The sequence below is a fragment of the Oncorhynchus mykiss genome, chromosome 28, assembly GCF_013265735.2.
Source record: "Oncorhynchus mykiss isolate Arlee chromosome 28, USDA_OmykA_1.1, whole genome shotgun sequence".
Classification (NCBI taxonomy): domain Eukaryota; kingdom Metazoa; phylum Chordata; class Actinopteri; order Salmoniformes; family Salmonidae; genus Oncorhynchus; species Oncorhynchus mykiss.
Window position 1 is genome coordinate 37313204 of NC_048592.1, and position 20342 is coordinate 37333545.

General features: G+C 41.2%; 1 protein-coding gene across 4 annotated transcripts; it reads right to left on the reverse strand.

The window, feature by feature from the left end:
* Nucleotides 1-1407: 1407 nt before the first annotated feature.
* On the reverse strand, nt 1408-20285 carry impa1 (inositol(myo)-1(or 4)-monophosphatase 1). Of its 4 annotated transcripts, none has more exons than XM_036965880.1 (10): nt 19986-20285; nt 13277-13400; nt 9098-9202; nt 8564-8697; nt 6772-6876; nt 6535-6580; nt 5897-6005; nt 5172-5280; nt 3140-3291; nt 1408-1844 (listed from the first exon to the last, which is right to left on the reverse strand). In XM_036965880.1, exons 3-10 carry the CDS (start codon nt 9158-9160, stop codon nt 1714-1716), a joined length of 849 nt encoding a protein of 282 aa, XP_036821775.1. In that variant the 5' UTR covers nt 9161-9202; nt 13277-13400; nt 19986-20285; the 3' UTR covers nt 1408-1713.
* Between the last annotated feature and the right edge of the window lie 57 nt (nt 20286-20342).

The window sequence follows — 20342 nt, forward strand, 5'->3', positions numbered from 1 at the left end:
CTGGTAAATAGTGAATACCACCCAGGGTGGGGTTCAGTAGGGAGAAAACGTTTTGAAATTAAGTGAAACTGGGGGCGGGACTACCTGGTCTTGTCCAATGAGAAACAGAGTTTGTAGTTTTCCAAAATAACAACTGTACTAATAAAGACATAAGGCCATAAACAGTCTACAGCCGACTGGGAACATAAGAACATGTTGGCCTTTGAGGAGCTGAGTTGCTAGCTGCTGCTCTTTTTATATATATATATATATATAATGTAACCTTAATTTAACTAGGCAAGTCAGTTAAGAACAAATTATTATTTACAATGACATTCTACCAGGGAACAGTGGGTTAACTGCCTTGGTAAAAATCTGTTGTTCTGCCACCTGAACAACAGATTTTTACCATGTCAACTCGGTGATTTGATCCAGGAATCTTTCGGTTACTGGGCCAACGATCTAACCATTAGGGTACTTGCCACCCCCAGGTAACTGAGCAAGCTGTTGACACCTGGCGCTAACATGCGTCCTTGTTCCTGAACTTGTCCATATTATGATTGTGCTCACACATGTTATTAAAGTGTGTCTCTCATCCGTCCACTGTGTCTGCAGTGTGACCAGATTTCCATGGTCCCTCCCTGTATTCAAATTATTTTACAGATATTCCCTAAAAAAAAAATAATTACGTTCATATTATTTTAAGACACATATTAATGTCAATAAGTCAATGAGTCAATGGTGCCACTTGTTAAAAAAAAAAAGGTGGGGATAACGACGATTTAAATGGTTTCGCTGTCCAGATCCGTCCTCACTTGTAAGATATCCAGACACAACGCGTGTCCGACCACCTCCGGAGGATCTGATCACAACGTGTCTTTTAATCATCTACATCCGTCTACAAACAGGATGTGGACACAGTCAGGACAAAGGAGGACGCATGTCAGTAGCAGGTATAAAACGTGGCTATAAAGGGAGACTTAACATAAAGACATCATGAAAGCTCATTCATGATTTTAAAAAGTCATTTAAAAAAAAATATATAAAACTGTAGGCTTTAAGTAAGTGCAGAACTAAATTAATATAATTTAACAGCGCATTTCAAATGAAAATGCAAACCAGTAGGGTGCAACATTAAGTGGACATAGTTCTATCCGGACCTTTCACACTCCTGGATAAGAGCCCCTTTTTCAGCTGCATTAAACCTTGAATTGACTGAGTTTTAACATTTCAGTCATTTAGCTGATGCTCTTATCCAGAGCGACTTACAAGTAAGTAAGTAGTGAGTCCAGACATTATCATACTTTTAGGAATCGAATCCACAACCCTGGCGTCGTAGGCGCCGTGCTCTACCAACTGAGCAACGTGGGACCATTTCTTTACTCATCAGTTCACTATGTTGTACACTTCAAAAACCAAAGAAAAATCTAAACTCAATAAAATAAAATATTTATTTTTTTACATACATGACTGGAGACACATATACAGTACTGATCTATGTCTTAAAACATAAATGATCTTCCTTGGTCAGTTGACATAAAACAATTATAATATTTCAAAACTAATTAAAAACGTATAAAACACAAAATGCTAGGACAAAAAAGTTTGGTTTTAAATGACCAGAATTGTTCAAGAACAGTGATATCTTTTGGGAAAAAAAAATAAAACAAGCTTACAAAACACAATTTTTTTATCCCTAAGAATATGACTTAAAACATAGCAATTTTTCTTTGTTCAGTCTTCTGTCTCTGTAGACGCATCATCTCGCAGAGGGGTAAACGCGTCAATCTCTTTGACAATCCTCTCAGCGATTATCTTGTTATTTGCAGCAACAACCCTTCTGGACATGAGATCCAATGGTCCACCTAGAAAAATGAACAATTCATGTTGTAATATTATTTTTTATAGCTGTAAAGAAAGTTATATCTTATTAACTATTGATAATGAAAGTAAAACTAGTTAAAGTATTCCCTGCAGGAATTGTTCATTAATTAATTGTTAATGAAAATACAACTGCTAAATTACAACAGCAACAAAAATACTGTCATTTTTACAAACTGATCAAATCTCAGCATCTGGGTAATCGATTGTTATTGAGGATTAATTGAAGTCTATGCTGATCTGTGATTGGATCTTGAGTGCTATTGTGCATAATAGTACTATATACTGTGATTAGTACCACTTAGCAGATACTTCCATACAAAGCGACACACAGTACAGTAAGTGTATGCGCGTTTTATCCCTGCAGGAATTGAACCCACAACCTTGGACGTTGTTAGAGCCACACGGTACCACCCATTTTTACGAGTGAACACGCAACACCCATTTGGCCGACGCATCAAAATGGGCTGGGAATATGTAGTAGGGAGAGGCGTTTTACACATTGTGAAGAGGACGCTGCCGCGACATCACAATAGAACGTCGTTGCCTGGCAACGTAGATCTGTACAACATAGAAAGTAGCCATTCGTTCTGATGTCACCACTGCATCTTCCCAAGGTATCAGAATCAGAATTGTATTTGCCACATGCACTTTACAGTGAAATGCTTTACTTACAAGCCCTTAACCAACCATGTAGTTTTAAGAAAAATGATTGTTAAGTAAATAATAGAGAAGTAAAAAGAATATATAAAAAATATAAAAGTAACAAATAATGTGTTCATGGTGCCTTTATTTAATTAGGCAAGTCAGTTAAAAACACATTCTTATTTACAATGACGGCCTACACTGGCCAAACCCTAACCCGGACGATGCTGGGCAAATTGCGCACCGCCCTATGGGACTTCCAATCACGGCCGGATGTGATACAGCCTGGAATCGAACCAGGGTCTGTAGTGACGCCTCTAGCACTGAGATGCAGTGCCTTAGACCTCTGAACCAGGGTCTGTAGTGACGCCTCTAGCACTGAGATGCAGTGTCTTAGACCGCTGAACCAGGGTCTGTAGTGACGCCTCTAGCACTGAGATGCAGTGTCTTAGACCGCTGAACCAGGGTCTGTAGTGACGCCTCTAGCACTGAGATGCAGTGTCTTAGACCGCTGAACCAGGGTCTGTAGTGACGCCTCTAGCACTGAGATGCAGTGTCTTAGACCGCCTGCGCCACTCAGGAGCCAAATGTGGGGCGGAGGTCTATGTGCTATCTGGGATATACAGTGACGTACCATCTACATCCATGAGGACGCCCCCTGCCTCTGTGACTATGATGGCCCCGGCAGCGATGTCCCAGCAGTGAATCCCTATCTCGTAGTAGGCCTCCACGCAGCCCGACGCCACCAGACACATGTTTGTGGCCGCTGTGCCCACACCTCGAATCCTAGGAAGATGGGACAGAGAGAGGTTGTGTTCATTACCATAACAAAATGTTTTACAACAGACAACTAAAACTGGCATTTCTTATTGGACAAGACTATTGCTTGCACAAAGCTTTTCCAGCGTCAGAGTTAGGGTTAATGTCATCAAGTTACCCACACAAAGCAGAGTCTTATCTGATGGTACGAAGGTTTTCCCGCTAGCAATAGGATAAGTTCTGGGATATCAAATGTGAAAAAAACTTCCTGAATAGTATGCAGAGTGGTCCCATACTCATTTCTCAGCTAATGTAGTATGCCATCCTAGTCTTTCAAGAAAACATTTAAATACATGGCCTCCACGCAATGTCTAATAAGTAGTATGGAAGTATGCCATTTGGGAACGTGGCCAGGGCATTCTTACCCGTGGATGACATTCTAAACGTGGCCAGGGCATTCTTACCCGTGGATGACATTCTAAACGTGGCCAGGGCATTCTTACCCGTGGATGACATTCTAAACGTGGCCAGGGCATTCTTACCCGTGGATGTAATTCTAAATGTGGCCAGGGCATTCTTACCCGTGGATGACATTCTAAACGTGGCCAGGGCATTCTTACCCGTGGACGACATTCTAAACGTGGCCAGGGCATTCTTACCCGTGGATATAATTCTAAACGTGGCCAGGGCATTCTTACCCGTGGATATAATTCTAAACGTGGCCAGAGCATTCTTACCCGTGGATGACATTCTAAACGTGGCCAGGGCATTCTTACCCGTGGATAACATTCTAAACGTGGCCAGGGCATTCTTACCCGTGGATGACATTCTAAACGTGGCCAGGGCATTCTTACCCGTGGATATAATTCTAAACGTGGCCAGGGCATTCTTACCCGTGGATATAATTCTAAACGTGGCCAGGGCATTCTTACCCGTGGATATAATTCTAAACGTGGCCAGGGCATTCTTACCCGTGGATGACATTCTAAACGTGGCCAGGGCATTCTTACCCGTGGATAACATTCTAAACGTGGCCAGGGCATTCTTACCCGTGGATGACATTCTAAACGTGGCCAGGGCATTCTTACCCGTGGATGACATTCTAAACGTGGCCAGGGCATTCTTACCCATGGATGACATTCTAAACGTGGCCAGGGCATTCTTACCCGTGGATATAATTCTAAACGTGGCCAGGGCATTCTTACCCGTGGATATAATTCTAAACGTGGCCAGGGCATTCTTACCCGTGGATATAATTCTAAACGTGGCCAGGGCATTCTTACCCGTGGATAACATTCTAAACGTGGCCAGGGCATTCTTACCCGTGGATATAATTCTAAATGTGGCCAGGGCATTCTTACCCGTGGATATAATTCTAAACGTGGCCAGGGCATTCTTACCCGTGGATAACATTCTAAACGTGGCCAGGGCATTCTTACCCGTGGATATAATTCTAAATGTGGCCAGGGCATTCTTACCCGTGGATATAATTCTAAACGTGGCCAGGGCATTCTTACCCGTGGATGACATTCTAAACGTGGCCAGGGCATTCTTACCTGTGGATAACATTCTAAACGTGGCCAGGGCATTCTTACCCGTGGATGACATTCTAAACGTGGCCAGGGCATTCTTACCCGTGGATAACATTCTAAACGTGGCCAGGGCATTCTTACCCGTGGACGACATTCTAAACGTGGCCAGGGCATTCTTACCCGTGGATATAATTCTAAACGTGGCCAGGGCATTCTTACCCGTGGATGACATTCTAAACGTGGCCAGGGCAATCTTACCCGTGGATATAATTCTAAACGTGGCCAGGGCATTCTTACCCGTGGATGTAATTCTAAACGTGGCCAGGGCATTCTTACCCGTGGATATAATTCTAAACGTGGCCAGGGCATTCTTACCCGTGGATGGGTAAACACAGGATCTTCCTCATGCTGGAGAAGATTTTGTCAACCACCTCTGTGTCTCTGTTGGAACCAAACTCAGTAGCAATGATAGACTGGCTGATTTCTGTAATGAGAAAGTTCAGCACTTCAGTGACATTCCTATTTCAGGTTTTTTGGATAGACAGGGTAAGAGAGACAGGGAGGGAAGGTTAGCAGGGGAGTGTGAGGAGGGAAGTAGGTCAGAACTGAATGATGATGTGTATAAAGGATTACCAATTTGTGTTAAGTACTAAAGATGTTGCAAATGCTCGTGAATTGCAATGCTCATGAATTGTAATGCTCATGAATTGTAATGCTCGTGAATTGTAATGCTCGTGAATTGTAATGCTCGTGAATTGTAATGCTCGTGAATTGTAATGCTCATGAATTGTAATACTTGTGAATTGTAATGCTCGTGAATTGTAATGCTTGTGAATTGCAATGCTCGTGAATTGTAATGCTTGTGAATTGTAATGCTTATTTTAACAAAAATGAAATACTAGTTTAAATGCAGCGCTACAATGTAAATCTGGACTCAAACGGAGTAAGGAAATGTAAATATGTGGCTTCTCACCTAATAAAAGATTGGGAAACACTGGTCTATAGTAAAGTAAAATATGAATAGTAGTGAACTCAGAGAGACATAGTAATACTAGTATTATACAGCACTATAGATGCACTGGTTGAACTAACTACTGAACCTTTCTGGTCTGACACATTAAGGATCTGTCCATTGCAGAAGGCCCCCTTCCCTTTCCTGGCTGTGTACATCTTGTCTTCTATGCAGCTGTACACCACTCCAAACTCCAGCTGAGAGAAACAAGAGAGGAATGAATGTCTGTTGCGGTGGCAATCTGAACAGGGATTCACTACCCCCCTATACACAGTGAAAGAGGTTAGGGTACACAATCGACCACAATTCCAAAAACCAAAAAGAGAAATCTAAATTCAATAAAATTTTTGACTTTTACAGCCCCTTTAATGACTGGTGATGAATATACATTATACTGGTTTAAACATAGATGATCTTCCCGGTCAGTTGACCATTTAAAAAAAATCTAATTTATGAAACACAGAATGCTGTAAAAAAGAGAGACAGTCAGACAGAGACAGTCAGACAAACACAAAAACAGACAGAAAGGAAAGACAGACACAAAAACAGACAAAGACAGACACAGACAGACAGACAGAGACACTCACTCAACTGCAACAATTATGTTGCAGATTTAACTCTTGTAGGTGCAAAACTTTGCAATTTTAAAATGAAGAATGAACAATGAAATGTCTCACGAGTTCTCTAGGCTCAGAAAAACTCTGAATGATTAATAGGAAATCTTGCCTTTCTGTCGACTGCAAAGCCAATAGACACGGCAACAAATGGATATCTGTTGGAAGCCATGGATTTCAGAAAGACGGTGTTAAATAAGATAACCAGTGCTACGGTAAGATGAGCAAATGTGCATGCTACATAATGACAGGATTACATGGAAATCAGGTTTTTGATAAGATATTTTAAATCGACACAAAACGATTACCACATTTTATTTGAGAAAATAACAATAATTTAATAAATTACCCGTGGACAAAGTTAGTGGTTCCGTCTACCGGGTCGACAATCCAGGTTGGGTTGTCAGTTAGAACACAGGGCTCTCCAGCAGCCACCGACTCCTCGCCTATGAAACTGCAACACAAGGAGAACAAGGTCATGTTCACAAAGCTGCTTAAACGCACACAGGAAAAGAACAACCCAGTCGACCTCCATTTGTTTCTATGTAAAGCCAGAGGCGGCTTCGCCTGTGTTTTCAGCTCTCTCTCTGTGTGCAACATCATTAAGGCACTAAAGGAAACAGACTGCAACAGAGAGGGACAATCTGAAATGCTCATTTTCATTTTCCGTAGCACAATGTTTTCTTATTGGACAAGTCTAGATCGCCCCCTCTCCGTAAAACGACCTACTAAACGATCGCCATTAAAGTCCATATAGTCTGCATCATTTAGAAACACCAAACACCTTTATAATGTCTGCATCATTTAGAAACACCAAACACCTTTATAATGTCTGCATCATCTAGAAACACCTTTATAATGTCTGCATCATCTAGAAACACCTTTATAATGTCTGCATCATTTAGAAACACCTTTATAATGTCTGCATCATCTAGAAACACCTTTATAATGTCTGCATCATTTAGAAACACCAAACACCTTTATAATGTCTGCATCATCTAGAAACACCTTTATAATGTCTGCATCATCTAGAAACACCTTTCTAATGTCTGCATCATCTAGAAACACCTTTATAATGTCTGCATCATCTAGAAACACCTTTATAATGTCTGCATCATTTAGAAACACCAAACACATTTATAATGTCTGCATCATCTAGAAACACCTTTCTAATGTCTGCATCATCTAGAAACACCTTTATAATGTCTGCATCATCTAGAAACACCTTTATAATGTCTGCATCATCTATAAACACCTTTATAATGTCTGCATCATCTATGTCTGCATCATCTATAAACACCTTTATAATGTCTGCATCATCTAGAAACACCAAACACCTTTATAATGTCTGCATCATATTTGTCTGCATCATCTATTATTTATACCTTTATAATGTCTGCATCATCTATAAACACCTTTATAATGTCTGCATCATCTATGTCTGCATCATCTATTATTTATACCTTTATAATGTCTGCATCATCTATAAACACCTTTATAATGTCTGCATCATCTATGTCTGCATCATCTATTATTTATACCTTTATAATGTCTGCATCATCTAGAAACACCAAACACCTTTATAATGTCTGCATCATATTTGTCTGCATCATCTATTATTTATACCTTTATAATGTCTGCATCATCTATAAACACCTTTATAATGTCTGCATCATCTAGAAACACCTTTATAATGTCGGCATCATTTTTTAAATTTTATTTACCTTTATTTAACTAGGCAAGTCAGTTAAGAACAAATTCTTATTTTCAATGACGGCCTAGGAACAGCCTGTTCAGGGGCAGAATGACAGATTTGTACCTTGTCAGCTCGGGGATTCGAACTTGCAACCTTTCGGTTACTAGTCCAACGCTCTAACCACCAGGCTACTCTGCCGCCCCATCTGCATCCATGTGTATTAACACCTTTATAATGTCTGCATCCTCTAGAAACACCATGTATAATATCACCTTTATAATGTCTGATTGAACACCAACAGATACTGATCGGGAGGTTCTGTAATATACCTGTAAAAATCCTTCTCCTTTTCTTGGGCTATAAGAAGTGTGCCTGTGTGTGTGTGTGTGTGTGTGTGTCTCAGGATATGTCTTTATATAAGCAAAGCCACAGTAAGTTATTGTACCTGTGCGTGGGGAATTTCTCCTTCACAGAGTCTATAATGAGTTGCTCCACCTTTTGGTCAGTTTTAGTCACCAGGTCCACAGAAGAACTCTTCAACATAACCTTCATGTCATTCTGTACTGCATCCCTTACAAGCTGCAGCAGATAGATACACAGTTGAATACTGGAACTTCTGTCTGAAGCCAAAAGGTCAGTGAAGAAAACCACAAGACAAGCAGCACCACCACACGCTCTGACAGACACAAAGTCAGTCAGTCCGTCAGTCAGTCAGTCAGTCAGTCAGTCAGTCAGTCAGTCAGTCAGTCAGTCAGTCAGTCAAATTCACAAATTCAGACACAAACTCAGTCAGACAGAGACAGTCAGACAGAGACAGTCAAACACAAAAACAGACAAAAAGACAGACAGACAGGACACAAATTCAGACACAAACTCAGTCAGACAGAGACAGTCAGACAGAGACAGTCAGACAAACACAAAAACAGACAGAAAGGAAAGACAGACACAAAAACAGACACAGACAGACAGAGGCACTCACCGAGCCTGCTTTCCTGGCCAGAGCCACAGCATGGTCCATGGCATTCTGCCAAAGGTCAGTCATGGTATGGTGCCTTGATGTAAGAACTATGTCCTTAAAAGGATGCTGTGGAACAGACAGTGAAAAGGTTTTACTTAATACATAAAACATTGATAAAATAACACCTCAAAGTTTATCGATCATACTATGGTTATGTTGGAGAAATTTGCAAATAAACTAGCTACCCCAATACTGGGTCCAGTATGTGCTTGTAGCAATGGAGCTGAAAATGCTGTCAATTCCATCAGAATAAGAGCTTTATGAAACCTGAGGCAAATCCTCCTGTAATTTCCATTTTCCAAGAGCATGACCTTTGTAAAAATAGCAACCCTAGAGGGAAGAACGACTGATTGCTCCTATACTGATGGGAAGAATGTGAAAGTACATTGACAAATTATGGTATAATCATTTAATTAAAACAAATAGCGATATTCTATAATAAAACTGTTTGCATTGCAAATGTTTTCAGATAAAGTCTTGTTTATCCATTTAAAAAACGATTTACAGTACTGATCCGAGATTGGTTTAGCCTAACAGTTCTCGAGCTATATGCGAGGATTTATAACCATTCCATCTTAAAATGTAACACACAACACGTTATCGAGCTAGTCTGTGCACAGAATAGGAAATAAGAGACTGTAACTAGCATACGAATGATCGAGAAAAAAAAGAGACTAAAATCTCACCGATAGTAGATCGAGTTGGGAAAAGTCAATAAGCCACCACTTCCGCATAGAACCAATTTTTTTGTAAACTTCCGCATAGAATCGTCTTCTTCTTGGCTATTTTGCCCAACAAGACGAATGACGGGTATGTGCTGCCGCTTACTGGCCAGTGTTGCGCCACTGCACGCCATTAGCAATACTGAACAAAACTTTTAAACGCAACATGTAACAATTTCAAAGATTTAACTGAGTTACAGTAGTTCATAAAAGGAAATCAGTCAATTGAAATAAATGCATTACGCCCTATTCTATGGATTTCACCATGACTGGGAATGTAGATATGCATCAGTTGGTCACAGACGTTTAAAAAAATAAAATAAAAAGGATACAGATACATTTGAAAAAAAAGAAAGGAAAGGTAGGTGCGTGGATCAGAAAACCAGTCAGTATCTGGTGTGACAAACCATTTGCCTTACGCAGCGCGACACATCTCCTTCGCATACAGTTGATCAGGCTAAAGGTTGTGGCCTTGGGAATGTTGTCCCGCTCCTCTTCAAGCTATGCGAAGTTGCTGGATATTGGCCGGAACACGTTGTAGTACACATCGATCCAGAGCATCTCAAATATGCTCAAAGAGTGACATGTCTGGTGAGTACGCAGGTCATGGAAGAACGGGGACATTTTCAGCTTCCAGGAATTGTGTACAGATCCTTGCGACATCGGGCCGTGCATTATCATGCTGAAACATGAGGTGATGGTGGCGGGTGAATGGCGCGACAATGGGCCTCAGGATCTCGTTACGGTATTTCTGTGCGTTCAAGTTGCCATCGTTAAAATACAATTGTATTCATTGTCCGTAGCTTATGCCTGTCTATACCATAACCACACCACCAACATGATGGACTCTGTTCACAACGTTGACATCAACAAACCGCGTGTTCAGTGTATTTTAAAAACGTTTTACAGGCAATCAATCCTCAGTCAGGTTGATATGAACAACCCATTAATACAAACAGTCTCAATTGGAGTAATTTCTAACACTTTACTGAAAAGTAGGAACTGTAGCAGTTATTTGATGCCATAGAAATAGGTATTCTAGATGTATATAACCCCTTGTAGCATGGACATTGCCATTGAGGGCTTCCACCATTTTAATAGTTCAAGGGATAGTTCACCCAAATTGCAAAAGGACCCTGTAAGCATTCTATGTAAGAATTCCATGTAAGAATTCCATGCATGGACAGTTGTAAGCATTTTATGTAAATTACAAGGTATGACAGCATTCCATGCTTCGTTTAGTATCCCTAAACGGAGTTCCACAGGTGATCCATTATCCATAACCCCCTCCAATATCCACCCCCATTATCCATAGACTCCATTATCCATAATCCCTCTCCAATATGCCTGTTATCCATAATCCCTCTCCATTATCCATAACCCCATTATCCATAATCCCCCTCCAATATCCATAATCGCCATACATTATCCATAACCCCCTCCATTATCCATAACCCCCATACATGATCCATAACCCCTCTCCATTATCCATAATCCCCATCCATTATCCATAACCCCCCTCCATTATCCATAATCACCATACATTATCCCCCTCCATTATCCATAATCCCCATACATGATCCATAACCCCTCTCCATTATCCATAATCCCCATCCATTATCCATAACCCCCCCTCCATTATCCATAATCACCATACATTATCCCCCTCCATTATCCATAATCCCCATACATGATCCATAACCCCCCTCCATTATCACCATACATTATCCATAATAAACCTATTTGCTCTACATCACAAAAGGTTAAGGTAAAGCTATAGGTCACAAGTTTAGAGGAGGAAACCACAATGCTATTCACAGTTCAGCTGTTTGAACACATTGACACCTCTCTCACTATCACAATGGAGAGTAGGAGCGCATTTGAAGCAGTTGTATTATTTTATCATATCCATAATCATATCTCTTATTTGGGAAAATAATAATTTGGGAAACACGTCAAGAGTTTTTCAAACTTTGTTCCATTGAACATGCTCTAATGACATTTTAGTTATATGAAGAGTGCCTTGTTCCTCCTAGTTTTTTTAATGACCAAATAACCCCTTTACAAAATCACATGATCATGAGAAATATTGATCAAGATGTAATAACATGGCAAAGTCAATATTTCAACTTGTGATAACAGGGGACAATGCTTTCTACATTTCAAGATGATTGTCAATCACTGTTTGGTGGGATACAATGCATAGCTTAGTGCTCTGGACAGGTGGCAATGAGGCTTTTAAAGGCATTTCACTCCATGCAGTTCCAACTTCCGAAACCGTCCATGCTTTCCAATGCTGGCTGGTCATTGGTTAAAGTAGGATTCTGTTTCAATGTTGTGGCTGCAGTAACTGACCCTATTGGCTCAAATACTGCATCTCTTACGCTGAGGAAAGGGGTCCTCCAGATTTGAATGTCTTGATGGGCTTGTCTGGCATAAATAAAATAATTGTTTTGAAATATTAGCCAGGCTTGATGGTTGAATGTACGTTTCCGATTGCACTTGGTTGTTGCTAATTTTAGCTAGGTGGCTAACGCTAATGTTAGCTAGGTGGCTAATGTTAGCTAGGTGTCTAACGCTAATGTTAGATAGGTGGTTAACATTAGCTAGGCTAGGGGTTGGGGTTAGAGTTTAAGGTTAGGGTTAAGCGTTAGGTTAAAGGGTTAGCTAACATGCTAAGTCATTTTAAAGTAGCTAAAAGGTCGTAAGTAGTTGCTAATTAGCTAAAATGTTCAAGTTGTCCATGTGGAGATTTGAACAGGCAAAAGGTTACTAGACGTTTGCATTATACGCCCATCCATCCACCCTGACCAACCACCCTACTTTCATTTTTTTTATGCCTTAATTAACCCTCTGTCTTATGTAATGATACCAGAATCGGCATCCATCTGATATAGGCAGGCATCAAGGCATTCATTAAATGAAATGGTGGCCTCACCAAAAAGAAAACCAAGATGAGAATTCAATGTGTAGCCTAAACGTTATAACAGTGTCTGTTTATTCTGATTTTTTTTTTTTTTTTAAATCTACCTGAATATGATAGCAGATTTTTACTGTACCCAAAACCATTTTGTGATTTTATTTGACCAATATGGGATTGACATTATATGGCATTACTGTATAAATGTAATGGAGATTTAACTGAATTGCGCATCATTATTATAACCATTTCGTTTCACTATGTCAATGGTAAAAGACATGTAGGTAGAACACACAAACAGTAGGTGGCAGCATAACCTCAACGATGAGAATCCACACATTTGTGTATTCAATTAAATTGGTCTTTATTTCACGAAGACGTACCTCTCCAAAGCAATGGCGGTTCATTGTTCAAATGGCTAAACAAGTAGAACGCTGTGCCGTGCCTAATGTCCCGTTTTGAACGCTGTGTCCCGTTGCTAGGCACAGGCGCACTTACTTGGCTTTAGGATCCTCGTTGTCATGGGTACAGGGGAAGGCCTGGACCACTTGCGCGTTTTGATTGGCTACGGCCGAGCTGCTCGCTGCAATAACCTTCCTTGACATCATGTCAAACTCAGTGCCTGATGGTATGAAGAGGAGTAACACTTCAGTGGATACAACATGGAGACTTCTGAACATCTTCACAACTGACATTGATGTCCAAAAGATATGGCTAACAGTGTTATATAGCGCTATGCGTTTCTGAACACACCTGAGTTCCTACTACCTTACCTGCATGTTTCATTTAAAAAAAAATGTCTAATGTATGCTGAGCCCTTTGAAAATCATACCGGTATTATTGGGTTGAAAAATGGCACATTTGGGAACTTATAACTGTCTAAATTGCAACGTAGTGTCTGACTTGCCTAGTTAAATAAAGATAAAATAAATAGAGGCACACCGTTTAGGAAAGCCCCTTTGCCCTTCTGAGCACAGTAGAGTTTGTCCTCCACATGGCTGTAGATGATCCCAAACTCAGTCTAGAGACCAAAGGTGAATGATTACTACAGTGAATTATGGTCTGGAGAAGTGGGACCAAGTCATTGTTTTACAAGTCCCAAGTCCCAAGTCAAGTCCCAAGTCCGAGTCAAGACCATCTCAAGTATCAAGTCCTAAACTTTGTGTTTCGAGTCCTAAACAAGTCATAATGTGCTCTTCACCAAATGTAATACCATTTCATATTTTTAACAAGAGTAATAGTTAGTATATTACATTTACGCAAATCATGAATGCTTAAAAAAAATCTCTATATATTTATTACTTTCCATATACATTTTATATTTCCATGGAAATACATGGGTAGCCATGAGAAAGACACTCCAATAGTGATCGACTGTCGAGAATCGCTATGGGGCGCCATCGGGCGATGTAGGCTTGTACACAATCGCCCAACCTTAACACACACACTGTCACGCCCTGGCCATAGAGAGGCTTTTATTCTCTATTTTGGTTAGGCCAGGGTGGGACTAGGGTGGGCATTCCATGTTCATTTTCTATGTTTTGTATTTCTTTGTTGTTTGCACGGGTGTGGTTCTCAATCAGAGGCAGCTGTCTGTTGTTGTCTCTGATTGAGAGCCATACTTAGGTAACTTTTTCCCACTGTGTTTTTGTGGGTAGTTGCTTTCTGTTTTTGTGTCTGCACCAGACAAAACTGTTTCGGTTGTTCTCGTTGTTGTTTTGTTAATCAGTGTTCAGTTCCATTAATAGAAGGATGAACAGATACCACGCTGCACCTTGGTCCTCACCTTCTTCCACCAACAGCCGTTACACATACACTCTCTTTGTGTGGTTACAGTAGGCTAACGTATGTCAATGGTTTTAGGAACAGCAGTAACATCAGGCAGGATTTAGGCTACATACTGCCTAGTGGGTCCTCACTGCCTAGTGGGTCCTCACTGCCGATGGTGGGTCCTCACTGCCGATGGTGGGTCCTCACTGCCGATGGTGGGTCCTCACTGCCGATGGTGGGTCCTCACTGCCGATGGTGGGTCCTCACTGCCGATGGTGGGTCCTCACTGCCGATGGTGGGTCCTCACTGCCGATGGTGGGTCCTCACTGCCGATGGTGGGTCCTCACTGCCGATGGTGGGTCCTCACTGCCTGGTGGGTCCTCACTGCCGATGGTGGGTCCTCACTGCCGATGGTGGGTCCTCACTGCCGATGGTGGGTCCTCACTGCCGATGGTGGGTCCTCACTGCCGATGGTGGGTCCTCACTGCCGATGGTGGGTCCTCACTGCCGATGGTGGGTCCTCACTGCCGATGGTGGGTCCTCACTGCCGATGGTGGGTCCTCACTGCCGATGGTGGGTCCTCACTGCCGATGGTGGGTCCTCACTGCCGATGGTGGGTCCTCACTGCCGAGAACAGCAGTAGAGACACCCTGCCCCCCCCCCATGGCCAGGTCTGGTAATACAGGTATCATTAATCATTACTAACACCAATCAGAACAGCATCTTCAAAATGTCGAACAAAGTTGGAAATTGTTGCGCCTTCCTCTTATTTTCTTCTCGCATGTTTTGCAGGTTGCAATCCATTTTTGTTGTTGATACAGCGTCGTCTTTATATCCAACATTTTTTATTTATATATTTATCATTTGGGGTATCATCTTTCCAAGGGCTCCATCTGAACTCACCCGCCGATGTTCCTCTGCACTGACACGCACGCACAACTTTTTCTCAGCTGGCACAATTTGATTGGCTGCTGTCCGATTCAAACTGTAATCCGTTAAATGAAGAGTTTATGCGCTGCACACTTTTTAAGAGCATCATTTTTCATATTTGGGCTTGGGGAGGGTGTCCAAGTCAAGTCACGAGTCATTGGTGTTAAAACTTCTTATGGCTGGGGGGGAAGTATTGAGTAGCTTGGATGAATAAGGTGCCCAGAGTAAACTGCCTGCTCCTCAGTCCCAGTTGCTAATATATGCATATGATTAGTATATTTGGATAAAAACCACTGACGTTTCTAAAACTGTTTGAATGATGTCTGTGAGTATAACAGAACTCATATGGCAGGCAAAAACCAACCTGGAAGTGGGAAATCTGAGGTTGGTCGATATTCAACTCAGCCCCTATTGAAGATGCAGTGGGAGATTGTTCATGTTGCACTTCCCAAGGCTTCCACTAGATGTCAACCATCTCTAGAAACTTGTTTGATGCTTCTACTATGAAGGGAGGCTGAATGAGAGGGGAATGAGTCAGAGGTCTGCCAGCCGTCACGCGCTGGTCACGCGCATTTCACATGAGAGGTATCTCCCGTTATTTTGCTTTTCTGAAGACAAAGGAATTCTCCAGTTGGAATATTATTGAAGATTTATGTTAAAAACATTCTAAAGGTTGATTCCATACATCGTTTGACAAGTTTCTACGGACTGTAACAGAACTTTTTGACATTTCGTCTGCAACTAGTGAACGCGCTTCATTTCGTCCAGCAGAGGGGGCTGCTCGCTATAGCAGCTTCATTCACTCTTCTTCTTCTACTAACTACTTGCTCGCGATAGTTTTAGAGAAAACTGCTGTGGAAAACTCGGGCCAGAAGCAAGCGAATCCACAACATTACCACAAATGTCTTTTCAAGCCACGTAAGTTACAATCGTTTGAGATACTAGCTAGTGGTGTTATAATGTCACAATTTATCATATAGATAGATGGATCTGTTCTATAAGGTTTTAAATGGGCTATGCTAGCTAATGTTAGCTATGTAGACTAAGTTAGCTAGCTACTGTTATGGTAGCTAGGTTAAAAAACGTTCACATGTAAACATGCAGTGGACGGGCTATTTTGAAAATATGATTCTATTAAATTAACGCAATTAATTCTGAGAATATTTTTTGTAGATAACAATTTTAATGGTTTGGCATTATAAGTAGTGTGGAAATACATTGAGAAATGTTCATGGATAACATTAGCAGTGGAGAGGAGGAAGACTGGATAGGAAGAAGAGTGAAGGAGATAGAAGAGGAAAGGTCAAGATATGGTGACAGAGCCTGCCAATTCATTTTTCCAAACAATGTTTATGAAAAAATAAATACAAATGAGGCAAACAATGGCAAGCAATCAGAATCTATTAACCAAAGTATTTTATCTAATAGTATGCTATTTATTAACACAGATTGGAGAGGAAGGAGAAGGAAAAATTAAAGGAGTAAAAAATAGTGAAGCAAGGAGAGTGTAGAAGAGTGAGGTGGAAAGGTGAAGAGAAGGACAGGAAGAAAAGAGGAGGAGAAAGATTGGAGGAGAAGAAAAAGTGAAGAGAGTAAGTAGAGTGACACAAGGAGAGTGAAGAACAGACACAATGACTCTTTCCAAGAAACGGAAATGCACTTTTTATAACAGACATGAGAGAATTTCCATTTATACGCTCAGGTCAAGACAATAGAATGGTTCACTGCACCCTTTGTAATTCCTCTCTTTCAATTGGCAGCCGGAGAAGAACGGCAGAACATCAGCAGACAAAAAAAGCATGAAGCCTCTCTGATTGGCCGTGTTGGTATGCCCTCTGTCACCACATTCTTCAAGAAGGTAGAGACTTCCCAAGAAGAATATGGTTTATCTGTGCAGGGGGGTGTCTTTGCATACCACACTATGTGACACAATCATAGTTACAGATCTATGGACTGCACAGCACAACTGACACGGAAGCTTTATGAGCCAACGTTTACATGTGCTAGGACAAAATGTGAAGCCATAGTGAGTAACGTGTTACCAAAGTAGTTGCCCATATTGCTAACACAGGACCTAGACCAGGTTGAATTTGTGTCCCTGGCCATTGATGTGTCCAATCATGGACATGTAAAGCTGCTGCCAATAGTGGTCAGATATTGTAAGATATATGATGGCAACACATCTGTGGAAACAAAACTGCTTGATTTTGTTGAATTGAATGGAGAAACAGCAGAGGACCTTGCAGCTGAGGTCCTGATGGTCATCCAAAAAATGTAACCTGGAAAATATTCTCTGCCCACAACACAAATACCTTCTTTGGAGGACTGAATAGGCTGGGGGAGGGTCAATGTCCATACCAAAGTTAAAAATGCTCTGCCGCGGGAGGTGATTGGCTGAGGTTGTCCTGCCCACGTCATTCATAACACGGCCAGAACAGCTTTGGATATGAGTACCTGCTCACAAAGATATTTGGATATGTTCATATTTTTTACCGTCAGAGTAGAACGACTGAAGGACTTTTGTGAGTTTGTTGGCCAGGAAGAACCATAACATTTTAGGGCACAGCCATGTTCGCAGGATGTCCATGCTCCCTGTTCTAGAAAGAGTGCTGAAAATGTGCCATTGAAATCTTTTTTTATTTCTGAAGACAAATGCCCTGTTGTCCTTGCGAACAATGTTCGAAGATCCACTGACTGAACTTTGGCTGGCCTTTGTCCATGGAAACTTGACACGAATTCCGTGACACGATCAAGATGCTTGGAGGCCAGGACCACTGTGTTGTGGAGTCCGCTGCTATTCTGAGAAACGTTGAGGCAAAATTGACTGCAAGACGTGATGACAACTTCATTCCAGTTTTGGTCAGAGGACTTCTGAGAGAGCTGGAGGACAATGGAGACATGTCTAAAGAGAGCTTTCTCAAAACATCCCAATCGTTCTTCACTACGGCTGTGAACTACTTGCAGGCACACAGATCATCTAAAATATTTACATGGTCTCCTTTTAAAAAGACAACCTCAGCGTGAAGAGATCCAGAAGGCAGCAGGCACACTGCAGGAAAAATGCCCCAATGTGACCATCAATGAGGATGCATTGTGTGACGAGGATACTGGCCTGCAAGAGTTCCATAAAGGGGGGATCGCTTGAAGAATGGAAAACATCTGAGACACCTCTTAGTCAGAGATGGAGCACGGTGGTTACCCACTTCAAAGAGAACGACATCCCACACACTAACCTGGCTAGATTAGCGTCTGTTGTCATGTGTTTACCTGGAAGTAATGCACCAGTCGAGAGAGTATTCTCCCAAACTAATAATATATGGACAGCAGCAAGAAATAGGTTCACTGATCCTACCATCAAGTCCATTCTTATTGTGAAGACAAACTTCAACCTCCCCTGCCAGGAGTTCATGGAGAAGCTGGCCAAAGACAGAGCAATCCTGAAGAAAATACATTATTCTGAGAAATATACAGATTCGGTTGGTATAAGTATATTATGTAGTTACCAATCTCATCAGCATCTTATTTCTTTATTATGTTAAGTATTTCATATATACTATTGTCTCTTTTTTTCAATTTAGCTCATGTTCTCTTCTGTTCTTATTCTACCCAGACTACCAGGACCACTGAATGGCTGTTCAGATTGGACAGTTCTGTCTTGTCTATAGTGTTTCTGTAGTATAGTTGTTTTCTCTATCACAATGTGCCTGTTAAGACGAAACACATGAAACCGGAATTGTCCATTTTTTAAAAAAAAATCCTAGATAATAACATTGGATATTTTAATTATATATTGACCGCCGAACTGGCAATGTCCCCGGTTCTCATTCCAGAAATCTGGTCACCTTATGTTAAAGTCGAAGTCGAGTTGCAAGTCATCATATTTGTGACTCATGTCTGACTCAAGTCCAAGTCATGTGACTCGAATCCACACCTCTGCTGGTCTGTATATCTCCGCATTTATTTTCAATAATGACACAATTCGCACACGACAAAACACTTGCATAATATGGCCGAGCCTAACCGAACAACAGACTGAATGTTGTCACACTCAATCAGCTGGCAAATTTCACAAACACTTCCAGCTGATTGCGAGGAAACGCTTTGGTCAGCTGCCTTCGGTTACATTTGTCTATTTACATATTGTGCATCACCTGCATGGGTCAGGAGATTGAAAATACAAGTGACAATTTAGCTAACGAGATTGCAGTACGATAGAAAAGGGGTGTCTATGGAAACTATTTCACGCTCTGAGTATTTTTTTACATGACACTTCCGGACGGATGCTTGCCTAAACGTCAGACTGTTACCATGTTTACCCTGAAATAAGTGTCAAAAAAAAAAAGTCTCTACGAGGCAGAATGTTGACTAAAATTATATTTACACTTACTTGACCTGTTGCACATGCTGTTGGTCCATTTGATGGTAGGTTGGAGGAGATTGGGTATCTGCAGGAAAGTGTTGTTTACCTGACTTTTTGTTGTAGGTTATGTTAACTTGTTAAACTTACCAATAATGAAGTTTGCGCTAAATACCCATTTGTATTTTTGACGCTGGCGTCCAACCACCTCGTTTTACAGCAAGTATCCATGCATCTCGTTGTGCTGATCCTTTGGGAAAATCTATACACTTTTAATTTCTGTCAATCGGGAACACCCCACCAGCGAACATGATTGTCCAAAGCTTTTTACTCTCTACATGGCCCTTAATGTCCTCATATTACTAGCCTAATTCTAGCAGGTAGCTCTTTTTTAGACGTTCTTTAGCTGTTGGTTTACATTCGCACAGGAAGTTTTCTGGGAACAACGGTTGCGTAACACTTCCGAACATAGCTCCTTGAAAACGGTTCCCAACTGAGCGATATCAT

Excerpts from the sequence above, each read along its gene's own strand:
- impa1 (XM_036965878.1), bottom strand. The coding sequence starts at position 20,066 with ATGGATACTTGCTGTAAAACGAGGTGGTTGGACGCCAGCGTCAAAAAT. Across the intron at positions 6,877-8,563 it reads GAGAAATTCCCCACGCACAG|TTTCATAGGCGAGGAGTCGG; the intron begins GTACAATAACTT and ends CTTGTGTTGCAG. Across the intron at positions 6,006-6,534 it reads GCTTTGCAGTCGACAGAAAG|CTGGAGTTTGGAGTGGTGTA; the intron begins GCAAGATTTCCT and ends TGTTTCTCTCAG.